At 43.1% G+C, this 17,528-nt stretch overlaps 1 protein-coding gene across 4 annotated transcripts in view; it reads left to right on the top strand.

Annotated features, from left to right (window-relative positions):
• The window catches only part of SHROOM2 (shroom family member 2), a 359,555-nt gene that overhangs the window by 168,576 nt on the left and 173,451 nt on the right, over positions 1-17,528 (top strand). For all 4 annotated transcript variants that reach the window (XM_029604364.1, XM_029604361.1, XM_029604366.1 and 1 more), the window contains exon 2: positions 2,100-2,251. In XM_029604364.1, coding sequence (XP_029460224.1) covers positions 2,172-2,251 — 80 coding nt within the window. In that variant the 5' untranslated portion in view covers positions 2,100-2,171. The remainder of the gene's footprint in view (positions 1-2,099; positions 2,252-17,528) is intronic.

Below are 17,528 nucleotides of genomic sequence, written 5' to 3'. Positions count from 1 at the left end.
TAGAAACTCATTGGGACCATTATTAAAAAAAAAAAAAAAAAGCGAGCTCCGAAATTAGGCACCTAAGTTTTCAGTTGAAAATTCACATACATTTAGGTTCCTAAAAGTTAAGATCCTAAATTTAGAATCCTAATGAAACTAGGGGCAGAAATTTAGGCGCTCAGCCCTAGTAAATTTTCAAAAGGGCCAGTTTAGGAGCCTAACTCCAAAGGTTAGGAGCTTAAACTCTTTGATTCCAGCCTTCATTTGTTTGCCCAACAGATCTCTTTGCATGGGAAGATGAAAAAAACCCTGTGCTTCTATAGCCCTTTTTTTTTTTTTTTGCATCAGTGAAAATTATTCCTTCTCATATTCAAATCTGGCAGCTGGCTCCAGTAATCACTGGATTAGCACTTTTCTGTAGTGCGTAGTTATAATGCACATTAGTTTACTCCTGGGTGGGGAGGCCATGTGCCCCGCACCCAAAGTGCATCTAAACCACCCCCAGCTCTCGGGGCAGGGGCACAGGGGAGCAAGATGGTTCTTTTCTTCATCAGGGTGAGAGGGAGCATCGGAGGCGGGGTGGGGGGTGTTTTTCACCATCCGAGGAAAGGCATGGTGTGGGTTATTTGATTAGAATCAGTGGGATGAGATGGAGGATTGGTGGGAGAGTCATTTGTTGTTGATTAAAAGAGGTATCCGGAACACATAGCCATTGGTTTTGTATCTTTCTGGTGGGAGGAAGGCTTACCTTTCTTTTTCAGCACAGAGACCTGTTTACTATTTATTTATTTATTTATTTATTTATTTAAAAGTGTTTGTATACCGTCTTTACAAACAGTGTTTAATCAAAACGGTTTACATAACTAAATAAAAAAACAAATGTAAATAAAGATTTAAATTTAAAAGAACATAAAGATTATCAAATTATAAAAGCTCAAAATTACAAAAATATACAATAAAAATAAAAATCTAAAACAATGAATAGTTTACATAAAAAATAAATCAATATATAATAATGTTGTGCCCTGTGTGATGGAGAAGTAGTTATGTTATTTAGTGTGTGATATATGGAAAGCAGATTGAAATAAATGTGTTTTTAGGGATTTTTTGAAGTGTTTGGAGTTGGATATGGATCTTATGGATCTTAATTTTAGCATCATGCCTAGCAAACTGTGCATATAATTAGTTTACCACATTGATGGTAAACCTAGTAACATTTGTGCTAAAAAAATAAAAAATGTGCTTTTCTTTAATGGTCTGATAATTCCTCCCTTCTCTTTTTTTCCTTCCAGCTCAGTTGCAAACAGTGCTGGTATTCTGGCACCATACGCTTCATTCACAACTACCGAGGGATTAACATATTTGTTCAAACGTTTTTATGCCACAAGGAAATGCCACCATCTAAATAAAAGCTTGCTTAATTGAGAAACCATATTGCTAAATCTCAACTAGCGTATTTTTTTTTTAATTCCTGCTCTTTAAGCTCATTCACCCCTTCATTCCAGATAGTGCCCTGCTGTCCAAGGGTTGGCATGGAATGCTCTGGGAGGGTGGCGGCATTCCAGGGAGGTGGGGCTCGGTCATTGGTTAAGATAATGGAACTAAGAACCTGGAAATTTGAGTTCAAGAAGTCCTGACACTGATGCTTCCTGCGGCCTTGTGATGCCATTATAGCTCCCATGCTCTAGGTGCTTCCTTAGGCAGCTTTTTATGGTTTGGTCTGATTGTACCTGTATGGAATTTGTTCTGTGTCCCGTTTTAAGTGCTGTAAAAAATGTTAAAATTAAATATGTAAAAACCCTCCAGCACCACATCAGCAGTACTCATCCATATGGGTTGTGGCCATCATGGTTGCCCCCCCCCCCCCCCCCCCCCCGTGGCATGTCACAAATCTGGTGCCATGGTGGGGAGGGGTGGCTTCCCTTCAGAGTCTACGTGCACCCCCTCCACATCATGCCTGAACCCCCCTGCTCCTTAGCCAGGTAGACCCATCTCATAGCTGTTCTGTTTTGCAACTCCCCTATCACCTGATCTATTGACTGCCTGAACAAATGAGTTTTTTAAATCTTTCTTGACCTCCAGTATTGCTATTTATTTTTTATTTTTTTAATTTCCAGATTGAAGAAGGAAGTAAAGCTGCCGCTGCGGATGGTTTGCTGGCTGGAGATGAGATTATCAGCATCAATGACATGGATCTCTCTGGGTTCAGGCAGGAAGCAATATGCCTGGTGAAGGGCTCACACAGGACCCTAAAACTGATAGTAAAAAGGTAAGTGGTGACCACTCGTGTGCACTCTTTCATGCAGGGAAAAAAACACCCCGACTCTGGAGAGATTAAATGACATACGGATCTTTGTAAGTTCAGTCACTTGTATCAGGTACCGTCTCCAACATGACTTTTCAGACCGAGAATATAAACAGAATGACTCGTATAGTAAATTATTTATTTTAATAGCTGGGTGCTTTGTACTTCTTAAAGAATTATGCATGCAGACACCTCCCATGTGGATGTCGGGGCAAGCTTTTGGCTCATGGAAAATGCTAGGAGGTGGCAAGGCAGAAACCGGGATGTTTGTTATAGCTGTCCAGTTATAGTTTAGTAAAGTGCATGCAAATTGTACAAACCGTGTGGTCAAAGACTTTACTTCTTCCGTTTCCCAGTTTTGCTTTTAGATCATTATAGGCATTGCACAAACTTTTCAGAGAAACATATTGAGGTCGATATTCTGTCTAAATGGCAAAGTGGCAATATTCATCACCGTATGCAACTAAATCCTAGACATATAAGTTGGAGGCGTTTCTGGGTGGAGCACAGTTAGCCGCATGAGTTAGTTGGAGTTAGTTGGCACAAAAAATCGGTTCAAACTATAAATTGGGGCATAAAGACTGTTTTTTAAAACAATTGACCAAAAGCAAAGGCAACAGTCCAGAAGTGACGTAATCTAACTGAATTGGGTGTGTCCCAGACCTTGAGCAAGGTATTCGTAGAGGAGGGGAGCCATTGTGTTCCTGAGCACAAGTTGGAGGGTTTTTCTCCTGGTGGACGTGTATATTACATTGTGAACTCTGCATTGTGGCTAAGTATATTTTTGATTATTGCAAGGTTTTTGATTATTGCAAGGTTCTGTGATTATTCCTGTGGGTTTTAGTTTTCTTAGTCTGTTTCATTTCTTTATAGTTATTACTATTACTGTAGAAAGTAATTACTATTACTGTAGAAAGGTTCTGTGATTATTCCTGTCTGTTTTTAATTTTCTTTATAGTCTGTGTTTCATTTCTTTATAGTAAGTTGATTTGCTGTTTGAATAAAGCTAGAAGGAAAAAAAAAAAAAAAAAACCAAAAAAAGAAACCTCCAAGTAGACAGCTCTCCAGCTTTTAAAACACCTTTTAAACTCTCCCTTGGAGTTAGTTGGCACAAAAAATCGGTTCAAACTATAAATTGGGGCATAAAGACTGTTTTTTAAAACAATTGACCAAAAGCAAAGGCAACAGTCCAGAAGTGACGTAATCTTAACTGAATTGGGTGTGTCCCAGACCTTGAGCAAGGTATTCGTAGAGGAGGGGAGCCATTGTGTTCCTGAGCACAAGTTGGAGGGTTTTTCTCCTGGTGGACGTGTATATTACATTGTGAACTCTGCATTGTGGCTAAGTATATTTTTGATTATTGCAAGGTTTTTGATTATTGCAAGGTTCTGTGATTATTCCTGTGGGTTTTAGTTTTCTTAGTCTGTTTCATTTCTTTATAGTTATTACTATTACTGTAGAAAGTAATTACTATTACTGTAGAAAGGTTCTGTGATTATTCCTGTCTGTTTTTAATTTTCTTTATAGTCTGTGTTTCATTTCTTTATAGTAAGTTGATTTGCTGTTTGAATAAAGCTAGAAGGAAAAAAAAAAAAAAACCAAAAAAAGAAACCTCCAAGTAGACAGCTCTCCAGCTTTTAAAACACCTTTTAAACTCTCCCTTGGAGTTAGTTGGCACAAAAAATCGGTTCAAACTATAAATTGGGGCATAAAGACTGTTTTTTAAAACAATTGACCAAAAGCAAAGGCAACAGTCCAGAAGTGCCCTACTTTACCCAGCTTGTCCCAGGCTAAACTGTTTGACTCCCGCCCACCCCTGGGGCTTGTTTTCTAATAAAGACTGCCTAACTTCCCATTGGCAGCGAGATAAATTAGTACATTGGTAACAGTCAAGGAAATACAAATCACAAACTACCAAGATGAGGACTATCCAATGTAACTGCTGCAGAGCCTTTATTCTGAGGGAAAGCATCTGGAAACTTAGAGCTTGCCCAATTTGTGCACAACTCTCTTCCTTGAAAATGGAGCTGACTGAGATAAAAGCTCAATTAGCTTCAATTAAAAGTATTACACCCACATTGCATTACACAGATAATAATTCCCCAATATCACGGAAAAACCAGGAGTCAAGAAAAGGAGATCCATTACGCTCAGGTAGGACCCAAAGTCATCCATTCTTGACAGATGAGCAGCCAACAGGTACACCCTCCCACTCAAACAGGTCATTAAGAAATTCTTTACAATCCAGGATTACAGTGGGCTCTGGTAGAATTAGACCTGTGATAAGGAGACACACAATGTACCAAATGCAAAAAGAACAAGCCCTCTCTATATTAAAAACTGAGGAAGTTCTTGAAAAAAACATTGCAGTATTACCAGAAAAGAGAGAAAAAACACAATGCATGCAGTATTTCAAGATCCATAACCAAAAGAAAAATCTAATCGAGATGGATAACTCTGTCAACAGTGGCACAACTACAAACAGAAAGAGTAAAGTGAATAACAAATCTCAACTAATATCTCATAAGGAGTCCAGGAAAAGCAATAACCTTAAAGAGAGTACCTGGAAGGCTATGACCACAAATGCTCATAGTTTGGGAAATAAAATCCCAGATCTGCAGGCCCTAATGGCTGAGGCAGAATTGGACATTGTTGCTATCACAGAAACATGGTTCACAGAATCTCATGAATGGGATACAACAATACCAGGCTATAACTTGTTAAGGAAGGACAGAGAGGATAGAAAAGGGGGAGGTGTGGCTCTTTATGTCAGAAACAACATCCAAGCATCTGAGCTACAAGGAAGTTGGGGTAAAGAAGAAGCTCTATGGGTCGACCTAAAAAAGATGACGGAGTGTCCATTTATATTGGAGTGGTTTACAGGCCTCCAAACCAAAAGGAAGAGCTGGACAGAGATCTGATTGAAGACATCCATAAGATAGGTAAGAAGGGAGAAGTGGTGATCGTGGGTGACTTTAATATGCCAGATGTAGACTGGAAAATCCCCTCTGCAGAAACTAAAAATAGTAGAGCAATAATGGATGCCATGCAAGTATCTTTGTTCAAACAAATGGTGTTGGAACCCACGAGAGAAGGTGCTATACTCGACTTATTGCTCAATAATGCAGATAATGTCTCAGATGTCCAGGTGGGCGCCCACCTCAGCAGCAGTGATCATCGAACGGTATGGTTTAATATCACTAATAGAATAGGGAAAAGAACCACAAAGACCCGAGTTTTACAGTTCAAAAACACAGACTTTGAGGAAATGGGAAAGTACCTGGAGGAAGAACTTAAAGGATGGGAGAACGAGAGAGATGTGGATCAGCAGTGGACCAATCTAAAAGGAGCAATCACCAAGGCAACTGCTCTATATGTTAGAAACATAAAGAAAAGCAAAAGAAAATTGAAACCTATCTGGTTCTCAAAGGAGGTGGCTGACAAAATTAAAGCTAAAAGAACAGCATTCAAGAAATATAAAGGATCCCAAAGGGAGGAGCACAAAGAAGAATATTTGTATCAACTGAGGGAGACGAAGAAAACAATCAAGTTGGCAAAAAATCAAGCAGAAGAGAGGATCGCCAAGGAGATAAAAAATGGTGACAAAACATTTTTCAGATACATCAGCGAAAAGAGAAAGGTCCAAAGTGGTATAATGAAATTGAAAGGTGGTAATGATCAATGTGTGGAGACAGACGAAGAAATGGCAGAAATATTAAACGAATACTTCAGCTCTGTGTTCACTAAAGAAGACCCTGGAGAAGGACCATCTCTACACAACAAGAAACTGGAGGAAGTGGAATAGATGAAAATCCCTTTTACAGTAGAAAATGTGTGGGAAGAGCTAAAGAACCTGAAAGTGGACAAAGCCATGGGGCCTGATGGGATTCATCCAAGGATATTGAGGGAGCTCAGAGATGTTCTGGCGGGTCCGCTGTGTGACCTGTTCAATAGATCCCTAGAAACGGGAGTGGTGCCGAGAGACTGGAGAAGAGCGGTGGTGGTCCCGCTTCACAAGAGTGGGAACAGGGAGGAGGCTGGCAACTACAGGCCGGTTAGCCTCACTTCGGTGGTGGGAAAAGTAATGGAGTCTCTGCTGAAAGAGAGAATAGTGAACTATCTACAGTCCGGAGAATTGATGGACCAGAGGCAACATGGATTCACCAGGGGAAGATCCTGTCAGACAAATCTGATTGACTTTTTTGACTGGGTAACCAAGGAATTGGACCAAGGAAGAGCGCTCGATGTCATATACTTGGATTTCAGCAAAGCTTTTGATACGGTTCCGCACAGGAGACTGGTGAATAAAACGAGAAGCTTGGGAGTGAGGGACAAGGTGGTGACCTGGATTGCAAATTGGTTGACGGACAGAAGACAATGTGTGATGGTAAATGGAACCTTCTCTGAAGAGAGAGCGGTTTTAAGTGGTGTACCGCAAGGATCGGTGTTGGGACCGGTCCTGTTCAATATCTTTGTGAGCGACATTGCGGACGGGATAGAAGGTAAGGTTTGTCTTTTTGCGGATGACACTAAGATCTGCAACAGAGTGGACACGCCGGAAGGAGTGGAGAGAATGAGACGGGATCTAAGGAAACTGGAAGAGTGGTCGAAGATATGGCAGCTGAGATTCAATGCCAAGAAGTGCAAAGTCATGCATATGGGGAGCGGAAATCCGAATGAACTGTATTCGATGGGGGGGGGAAAGGCTGACGTGCACGGAGCAGGAGAGGGACCTTGGGGTGATAGTGTCTAATGATATGAAGTCTGCGAAACAATGCGACAAGGCGATAGCAAAAGCCAGAAGAATGCTGGGCTGCATAGAGAGAGGAATATCGAGTAAGAAAAGGGAAGTGATTATTCCCTTGTACAGGTCCTTGGTGAGGCCTCACCTGGAGTACTGTGTTCAGTTCTGGAGACCGTATCTACAAAAAGACAAAGACAAGATGGAAGCGGTACAGAGAAGGGCGACCAGGAAGGTGGAGGATCTTCATCGCATGACGTACGAGGAGAGATTGAAGAATCTAAATATGTACACCCTGGAGGAAAGGAGGAGCAGAGGTGATATGATACAGACTTTCAGATACTTGAAAGGTTTTAATGATCCAAAGGCAACGACAAACCTTTACCATAAGAATAAAATCAGCAGAACCAGGGGTCACGATTTGAAGCTCCAGGGAGGAAGATTCAGAACCAATGTCAGGAAGTATTTCTTCACGGAGAGGGTGGTGGATGCCTGGAATGCCCTTCCGGAGGAAGTGGTGAAGACCAGAACTGTGAAGGACTTCAAAGGGGCGTGGGATAAACACTGTGGATCCATAAAGTCAAGAGGCCGCCAATGAAGAGTGGGTGACTCGCCAGAATGATGGCTACTGCCTGGAGACAATACCCTTAGTCAATAAACATACACATGGTTACTGTGACTCCAACATCACTCTAAGATTCAACAGCATGAGGAAATGTGGAAAAAAGGATTTGCACTCACAATGACGGGAGTAGCTGGCTTGTTACGGCGGTTACTACCCCAAACCAAATATCCAGATTACTACCTCCACCTTCCTCTATTCCTGATGCCTTTCAACTAGCTTGATCACTCCATTCTTATACTTCACTTTCAATGCATATCCAGCATAGTTCTCTGCTTCAACAGCAGGGGAAAAGAAAAACTGTTACTTCACACATCCAGCAGAGCTCTCTGCTTAAACGGCAGGGGAGAAGAAAAAAGGGTTCGCACTCACAAAGCGGGGAGTAGCTGGCTTGTTACGGCGGTTACTACCCCAAACCAAATGTACCTGATACTTCACTCTCGACGCATATCCAGCATGGCTCTCTACTTCAACGGCATCGGAGAAAGACTGATACATCACGAATTTCCAGCATAGCTCTCTGCTTCAACGGCAGGGGAAAAGAAAAACTGATACTTCACGCATATCCAGCATAACTTCAACGGCAGGGGAGAAGAAAAAAGGATTCACACTCACAAAGCGGGGAGTAGCTGGCTTGTCACGGCGGTTACTACCCCCAAACCAAATGTGCCTGATACTTCACTTTCGATGCATATCCAGCATAGCTCTCTGCTTCAACAGCAGGGGAGAAGATAAACAACCAATAAGGGCTGTATAACATAATCTGGGTAAAAACAAATAAGCATGGGTGTAGCTTGCTTATTGCGGCGGTTACTACTCCTACTACCTCTAACTAATCAAGCTAGATATTTCACTTGGATGCAGCTCCTCCACCGCTCTCTACATTAATGGCGGGGGTGGAAGGGAATTAGAACCAAGAGCTAAGAGAAACAGATAAGTATGGGAGAAGAAATGAGGAAGCTTGCTGGGCAGACTGGATGGGCCATTTGGTCTTCTTCTGCCGTCATTTCTATGTTTCTATATATGTTTCTATGAGTTAGATACCACTGTGACTGTACCACAGTCACAGTGGTACAGGATCCTAGACTCCCTGAGGCTGCTCTCTTAATGGCTGTGTCTGAAAATAGTGTATCAAGGAGAGTGAAACTTGCTTTGGAAAACTTGGCTACAAATATTTTTTTATTCTGCGCATTAAGCAGAATTTTAAAAAATGTTTTAAAAATGTCAGGAATGGACAAAACTCTGAAACACAGAAAGGATAGAGATGAGATACAGCAACTCATGTTGGTCAAGCGATTGGTACTGTGTGTGTGGTGGGGGGGGGGGGGGGTAGCTTTGTGAGCTCTGGCTGCCCATTATAAGTCAACCAAAAATGATACACAGAGCCATATTTACTAGTGCTCTTCAGCCAGGACTGTGCATTTGAAACCTCTGTACTTCATTTGTGCTTCACAGTATCAAGAAAAAAAAAATATTGCTTTAAAGCATCTCCTATTTTTTTAAGTCATTCCGTAGAGATGAGAAGTTCCAGGATCCCACACAGTCGCTTTCAGGTCAGACGTGCTTCCTTTTCAGATTAGATTAGAATTCCTTTTTGTATTCTCAATCACAAGAGACTCTTCAGCTCCTGTTGTGCTGCTCCTCCTGCCTAATGATGGATTTTGTAGGTCAAAAGATTTCAAATCCCAATCCTTGAAAACTTCTAACCAGTTGTTTTTTTTTTTTTTTTTTTAAGGATATTCACAATGAATATTCATGAGGTATGCAGGCATTTGATCTATTAGCTAGGTTAAATTGTATAGTTTTGGTACTCTGATAACTAGACTGGAAGAATAGATTGAAAAACCACTGTTTCCTAATACAGGACATTTGGTTTAACGCTCAGAGACAGATCTTGTCTGATTAAACTATGGCACTGATTAAACTATAGCAAAACATTGAAATCGTCTGCTCAGTGTGCTGCAGCAGTCAAAAAAGCAAACAGAATGTTGGGAATTATTAGGAAGGGAATGGTGAATAAAATGGAGGATGACATAACGTCTCTGTATCGCTCCACGGTGAGACTGCACCTTGAATACTGTGTACAATTCTGGTTGCTGCACCTCAAAAAAGATATAATTGCGATGGAGAAGGTACAGAGAAGGGCAACCAAAATGATAAGGGGAATGGAACAGCTCCCCTATGAGGAAAGACTAAAGAGGTTAGGACTTTTCAGCTTGGAGAAGAGACGGCTGAGGGGGGGATATGATAGAGGTCTTTAAAATCATGAGAGGTCTGGAACGGGTAGATGTGAATCAGTTATTTACTCTTTTGGATAATAGAAAGACTAGGGGGCACTCCATGAAGATAGCGTGTGGCACATTTAAAACTAATTGGAGAAAGTTCTTTTTTATTCAGCGCACAATTAAACTCTGGAATTTGTTGCCAAAAGATGTGGTTAGTGCAATTAGTGTAGCTGCGTTTAAAAAAGGATTGGATAAGTTCTTGGAGGAGAAGTCCATTACCTGCTATTAAGTTGACTTAGAAAATAGCCACTGCTATTACTAGCAAGGGTACCATGCAATAGACTTAGTTTTTGGGTACTTGCCAGGTTCTTTTGGCCTGGTTTGGCCTCTGTTAGAAACAGGATGCTGGGCTTGATGGACCCTTGGGCTGACCCAGTATGGCATGTTCTTAAAACTGTTGCCTGCCTGCCCCCCCCCCCCCAAGACCCAATTCAGTTCAAGCCATTGCACTATGGCCTTACAAGACACGTCCCAGCACATCCCTCGGCATGGCACGTGCACATTAGACACCCTATCACTGACCTCATCAGCACAGGGAAGGCCCTACCTGAGCTAAGCAGTGGCAGAGTGGAAAGGAAAGCAATTCCAGCAAAGAACTGCCCTGCCAGATTGCAGGGAGCCAACACACACAAAACCAAACTATCTCTCTTTCACAAAGGGGCCGTTGCAAAAAAACAAAGTGCGCTGAAAGCAGGCACTGAGTATTCAGCACCCGCTTTCCTAACGCAACCTCCAGGCACTTATCCTGGGGGTGCGATGCAATATTTAAATTAGGGCTCGCACTGTCAAGGAGGCACCAAGAGTGATTATGTGCCTAGTGCCATGCCTGCACTGTGTCTGACCTGCCCTAAGCTCCCTCCCTCTGAGGGAGCTTAGGGCAGGTCAGAGGGCGTGAATACATCAATATTAAAGTGTCGGGCACTTAATATTAATTTATTCACTCCTTCACTTATTGCCGATTGGTCCGTTCACTGTCACATGTCAGTGAAAAGACTAATCACCTTTCAGAAGGCTGTCCCCTCAGGGGGAGGGAGCTTAGAGCAGGTCAGACATGGCTCACTGTCAAGGAGAGAGATTTTTTTTTTCCCAACTGTATTTTGTTCCTCCGACTTAATATCGCCATTTTTTTTATTTTTTGCATCGGGCGTGAATAACTAATAGCTTCGTTCACATGCATTTGCATGTGATGAGTGCTATTAATTTCCCGGTGCGTTGGACGCTCGTTGTGGAGGCGCTAATCCCCTTATTGCATAAGGGGATTTGGTTGCGCCTACATAACCCACGTCCAACTGTGGGTTAAACAGTGCATCGGCCCCTTAGAGCCTTCCAACAGGGTAGAGGTGTTTAGAAATGCTGCACTAGTGTTCTCCAGTATTCTGAGTTGTATGGAGGAGCGGGAGATTGAGTCAAATCCTGATGGGAGTAGAGTTTGTGCACAGTCACTGAGACTTAATGGCTATTTTTATTAATATTGATTTAAGGAGGGACTGAATTATTAAGCATATGAGTAAAAGGAGGTGGCAATGGAAGTGTGTACATATGATGAAGGCATTTTAAAACATACAATGCCAATGCAAACTCAAATAGTGCCTTCTGGTTTTAATAATAAAGTAGTCTTTTGCTCATATACTGTATGCAGATGTAAGTGTATTATTAGAATTTGGCTGGAGCAGAAGTGTTCTGATTGGCTGTGGGACAGTCACAGATCATATTTGCATGTATCTTTGTGATCAGTTGGATCTCATTTTGACTTATGTTCCATATTTATAAATTCAGGTATGCAAAATGATGATAGGTTAAAACCCAATTGTCAGTCAAAACGAAAAGTAAGCCTTCTGAAGCATACTGAAATGTCTAGGAGAAAGTGAAAAAAAATCTTCTATTGTTTGGGTCAACTGTTCTTTACCAGTCTGTTCTCTCTGCAATACAGGGGTGGCCAACTCCGGTCCTCTAGAGCCACAAACAAGTCTGATCTTAAGGATATCCAACATGAATTTGCATGAGATAAGTTAACATACAATCACAATTTGCAATGTTTGCAAATCTAGCTCATATATATTTATGGTGGATATCCTGAAAAATCAGATCGTTTTTTGGCCATTTAGGACCAAAGTTGGCCATACCTGCTGCAATAGATGAAGCAAAAGAGAGTTGGGCATGCAGAACTAAAATAACCCCAGCCTTATTCAGGTACAGAATGGTGGGAAGTGCCATTTTGAATAAAGCCATTAATGTAAGGTCTTTGGTGCCTGAGAGTTCTCATATCTGTCAGTCCCTTTCCAGGCAGCTCAGTGATTTATAGAACTCTCCCTTGAAGTCACTCTCATTGTAACTCTCAAACAGCTGTGTAAAAATGCTCTAACGTGCAAGGAGAAGCATAAGAAGTTTAATTCATGGTTATCGGAAATTAACATCTGTTCCTAGAATTGCCCAAAACTGTGGAGGGAATGCTTCACCCTTCCACCATGGGCATGAGAGTGTGCCTAATGCATGCCCTAGGCTTTTAAAGCATTCTTGTATCTGCGCATGCCAGCACATGTAGCACACATGATGTCAATAAAGGTGGCAAAAAAACACACACAATCAACAAAAAAAACCCCCAAAACATTTTTATTGAAAATTTTAAAAGCGAAGCTTGCTTCAAAACTCCTTTTTGCCTAAAGTGATCATCAGGTCTCTCTGACCTTGGTGTATCCCATGGCCTTGCCTTCTTTTCAGCGCGCATCTGTAGTGTTGACTTCAGGTGGCCACAGCCCTTGTCCTGTTGCTCATTTTGCACTCTTATTTCTGTAGTTGATTAAGAACGCTGTTGACTCCTGCCTCTTCATAGTCCAGAAACCTTGACATTTGTTCAGAAATTTGGCAGAGTAAGTGTTTTTGCTTCAGTGATGGAGCCAGGCATTGAAACGATACAGCACGCCTCGTGCTGCCTGCACAAGCAAAGCAGTAGCTAGAAAAACCGGTTTCTTGGCACATGTAGTCTTCAAACAAGATAACGAGCTGTTCCCTGTTAGGGGGACAGAACTGCTTATTTGAAGGGAAAGAAGGCCTATGAGTACTCTGTGTGTGTGTCTGCTGATAACTTTTGGGTTTGATGTCCTATCTACACCAGATTTCCAGGACCTGTCAAGAGTGACAGAGCTGGGGTTTGTTTTTGGGTTGGGTTTTTTTTTTTTTACACAGATCCACACATCTGTGGACTACGGATGTGCATGTGTGTGTGTGTGTGTGTGTGTGTGTCTTGAAAATTAGGCTCCTTTAGTTTCAGGTGCAAAGACCACTAGTAGCTATTTTGAGAATTTTCTGCTATTTGCCACATTTATAATATTGATTATATATAATTTTTTTTAAAGATTCTTGTCCTTTAATCTTGCACAGCAGAAAATTATGAACTAATCTAACAATTATGATCTAAGCATTGTCCTCTCCTCTTCCCAAAGTTGTGTCCATACTTAACCCTTTCTGTGCTGTCCAGCCTAGAAGGAACCTTTACAATATACTTTTTAATCCATTGTTGATGTAATTACTATTTTTCCTGTATTTGTTACTTTCTCATTTATTCTAATGCTGTTTGAATTTTTCTATAACCTTATTACAATGTAACAATGCTAAATATGTAAACCGTTGTGATCTACCTCTGGAACAGTGGTATAAAAAAGCATTAATAAATAAATATAGGCAGATTATCAACCCTACCCAGATCATCGGTTGTCAAAATTAGTCATCCAAAAAAGTCTCTAGAAATGATGTCCAGATTTTCTCATGTAATTTGTGTATGAAAAAATATTTATTTTTTTCTTTGTGGATATGACGGATTTCGACTAGTGACTGATAACACTAGTGCAAGGTCTGCAGACTTTCTGTTGGCTGTGTTCATATATGGAGGCCAGCTGTTGGCAGTAGTAATAGTATAAATTTCTGGTAGATGTTTGGAGTGGAATGTTCAATATTTTTTGTTTTATTGTCAACTGTGGGTAGGTAAACATGTCTGCTATATATAGATAAATCAATCAATAGAAGCAGAGCAGTGAGTTAAACTAGAGTTTACACAAAATGTATAATATGGGCAGCCAGGACATCACTCGCTCACATCTGCCCTTTTACATTTCCAATAATCTGCAGACAACAGTTTGGGTTTAACAGGGCCGCAGCTTTAATAAAACACCATGGAGGCCCGAGCCCCGCAATTAACATTCAATAGTTAACATTCAGCGAAATCCCATAACCATCCGCCACCCCCCAGCAAGATGGTCAGCACCAGCCATGCGGCTCGTTGCTCCAGGCCTTACACAGAGTTCAGACCCCTGCCACCTTCCAGCAAGGAGCCCGTACCCGACAACTGCCTCCCCCAGTTGTCAACAAATACAAAATGTAACAGGAATGAATCTTAACACATAACAAACATGAACTGTAGCGGCTCGGGCCATCCGCCATAGACACGGATATGAAATATCCAGTGACCCCCAAAGATGCAGCCCTAGTTACTGAGGAAAAAGCTCCTCCAAAGCCTCCTGAATTGAATTAAGGAAAAGATCCATACCAATAAAGGAAAGATGAACCCCGTCCCTGACAAACAACCCTGCTCCCCCCCCCCCCCCCCAGGACCATTCGTACCGAATATGACGGCCCCCCAACTGCACCAGCCATGAGCCAATTTGCTGGTTAGCCTTTGCTCTGTTCCGTCGCCAGATCACATTCCCAAATTCAGCAGGCCTTGGTATTATATCGGACCAACATATGATGGCTGACGGGAACAATATAGACACCAGCATCAGGTCCTTACGGACCATGCTGATAAATTGACACCCGGGCATTTTTCCCCAATCGTTGCCCCCTAGATAAATCACCAACGCCCGCGGCTGGTCGAATTGATCCATCCCCACCGCAAACACGGAATCAGCTCAACCCACACCATTCCCCGGCGCCCCAGCCAGCGAACACAAACCCCCCTGCGATGCAAGTCCAAATGAGGCCCATAAGGCCATCCACAGGCATGCTTATATGCCCAAAAGGTGTACGAATGTCTAAGCGGATTTCTCAGCAGGTACTGCACCTGGAAAGAACAATTAGGTACTGCACATAATTACCAAGACCCGGGAGAAACGTATCCCTCATAACGCATCGGGCTGTCACCTGCCGATCCTCCGGATCACGCCTCCCTGCAAAACGGCAGCTGCCACCGATGTCAGCGCCCCAATCCACAAGGAGTGAGTCCCGAAACGACGAACATCCAGACTGATAGCCGCTAAAGTAGAACGAAGAACCATTTCAAACTGGTACTTTGTTAAGGGTCGCAGGTCCACATGGACCAAGAATTGCACAGACCCCGAAACCTGGCTCTGACAAAACTGCACCGCATTAGCCATCGGACATGAACGCAAACCAGGGACCGCCTGCAGCACTACCGAAAACCCCTTACCTCCCTGGTCAGTTTTTGACCTAGGGATGCACGACACCACAGACTCATTAGAAACCACCATTTGCTGTGCCAGTATGCTGGGATATTCCAAACTGGTGGCAGACCAGGCTACCAGTTCACTAACCCTGAAAGCGCCAAAGGCGGTGAACACGAACGTCACCCGAAAGAGGACAGTTTCATATTGCGATGAACAAATACCCGGCAGGGCGTCCCATAACTTTAGCAGAATGTCATGGGTAATCGGCAGGCGCTTGTCAATGCTCTGCCCCGTCTCCTTGGCCCACCCGACCAACAGCCACCGAACAATGAACCAACCCATCGGAAAACCCCACCCGGGGGCTCACATGAAAAAGGAAAACCCAGCGAGCAACTCTCCAGTCTGGTGTGCTCTAAAAAATGCAGTAACAACACATCTGAATCGGGACCCCACACCCTTCCCAAAGAAAACAGAAACACCACGACTTTAAGGGCACCGCCTACGTAACTTGTCCACGTGGTAGGAGCTAATGATGCTCGCAGCAATTTCCAAGCTTCAGGGAACCAAATTTCCAAAGGAAAGGCGGCACTGAAGCTCCACAAGGTCCGCATCTGGGGCAAGCTTTCAAAATAACTCCCACTTGGAACGAGAGAGAGAGTCAGCCACGCTGTTAGCTACACCCGGAACATGATGGGCCCAGATAGTCACATTTAACAGCATGCAGCGAATAATAAGTTCCCTCAACAGTTCGGATATCAGTAGCCACTTTTCCGCTCTCTTATTAATAACGTCCACCATGCCCATGTTGTTGCATCAGAAAACCTTCTCCCACAAACGTGGACCCCAAATGTGAAGCGCCACCACAATCAGAAACAATTCCAGAAACATGATGTTTTTTGTGACGCCTGAACCATGATCCCTGGAAATAGACCCCAAAACCCATGGACCCGGCGGAATCCGTGAACAGATCCAAATCCTGATTTGACAGACTGCCAAAACGCCGACCCATTAAAATCTATTAAGAACCTGTCCCAAATGCGCAGGTCCTCGCGTATCTTCGCAGTTACGCGGATGCTGCAATGCCGCTTCTTCACGCCGGACATGGCACACGATAGTCTTCGCAAAAATACCTGTTCCATAGGGATCACCTGGTAGGCAAAATTGAGACTGCCCCCCAATTGAAACTCCAAAAGGGACATCTTCGGCCGATTCAACACCATGCACACCAAGGACCGCATCCAATCGACTTTGTCTGCTGGCAAACGCGAAACTATCGCTACAGAATCCACTTCAATCCCCAAGAAAACCAACATAGTGCATGGACCTTCTGTTTCCCCGCTGCCAAAAGAATCCCAAAATTGTCAGAGACACCCTGAAAACAACACAGCAGATCAGCGCAATCATCTGAGCCTGCCTTGCCGACGAGCAAAAAATCATCCAGGTAATGGACGATATTCGCTGATCCTGAGAGCCTATCCACCACCCAGTGAATAAAAGTACTGAATGCCTCGAAGTAGGCACACGCGATTGAACAGCTCATAGGCATACATTTATCAAAATAAAACTCCTTGTTAAAGCGAAAACCAAGCAAGTGGAAACTCTCCTAATGAACCGGCAATAGATGAAAGACGGGCTTAGTGTCAACCTTGGCCATCAAGGCTCCCAGACCACATCCCTTAACCGTGCGCCCTGCTGAATCAAATGAGGCATACTGAACGACGCACAATTCCCTAGGAATGAAGTCATTCATGGATTCGCCCTCCAGGTACGATAGGTTATGGATCAGCCTGTACTTCCCCGCCTCCCTTTTCGGGACTACCACCAACTGTGATAGCACCAAATCCGAAAACGGGGAGATGCAAAAGGACTGGCAATCCGGCCCAAGTCAATTTCATTTTGTAACTTGTCCCCCACCACCTTAATCATCCAGTTAACCGACGGATGATTTGCCCCTCCCCCCACCGGACCCCGCCCCCGAACAAGGAATACGAAAACTCTGTAAAGCCCTGTGTCAACAACAAAGCTGCCTCTCCCACTCCTAATGGGAGTGGCCACCTTACTACCGACCTCACTTAACCGGACCTTTGGAGCCAGGGGTGGGACCGGGTCCGTCACCCTGCCACAGCTAAAAAAAAAAAAATATGTGATGAGCCCCCCCGACACTGGCACTCACCAACTCGCTCATTCTCCATGGTTG

The sequence above is a fragment of the Rhinatrema bivittatum genome, chromosome 5 (assembly GCF_901001135.1).
Source record: "Rhinatrema bivittatum chromosome 5, aRhiBiv1.1, whole genome shotgun sequence".
In the NCBI taxonomy this organism is placed as follows: domain Eukaryota; kingdom Metazoa; phylum Chordata; class Amphibia; order Gymnophiona; family Rhinatrematidae; genus Rhinatrema; species Rhinatrema bivittatum.
The sequence above is the reverse complement of the archived record's forward strand: the minus strand, read 5'-3'. Positions and strand labels throughout refer to the sequence as shown.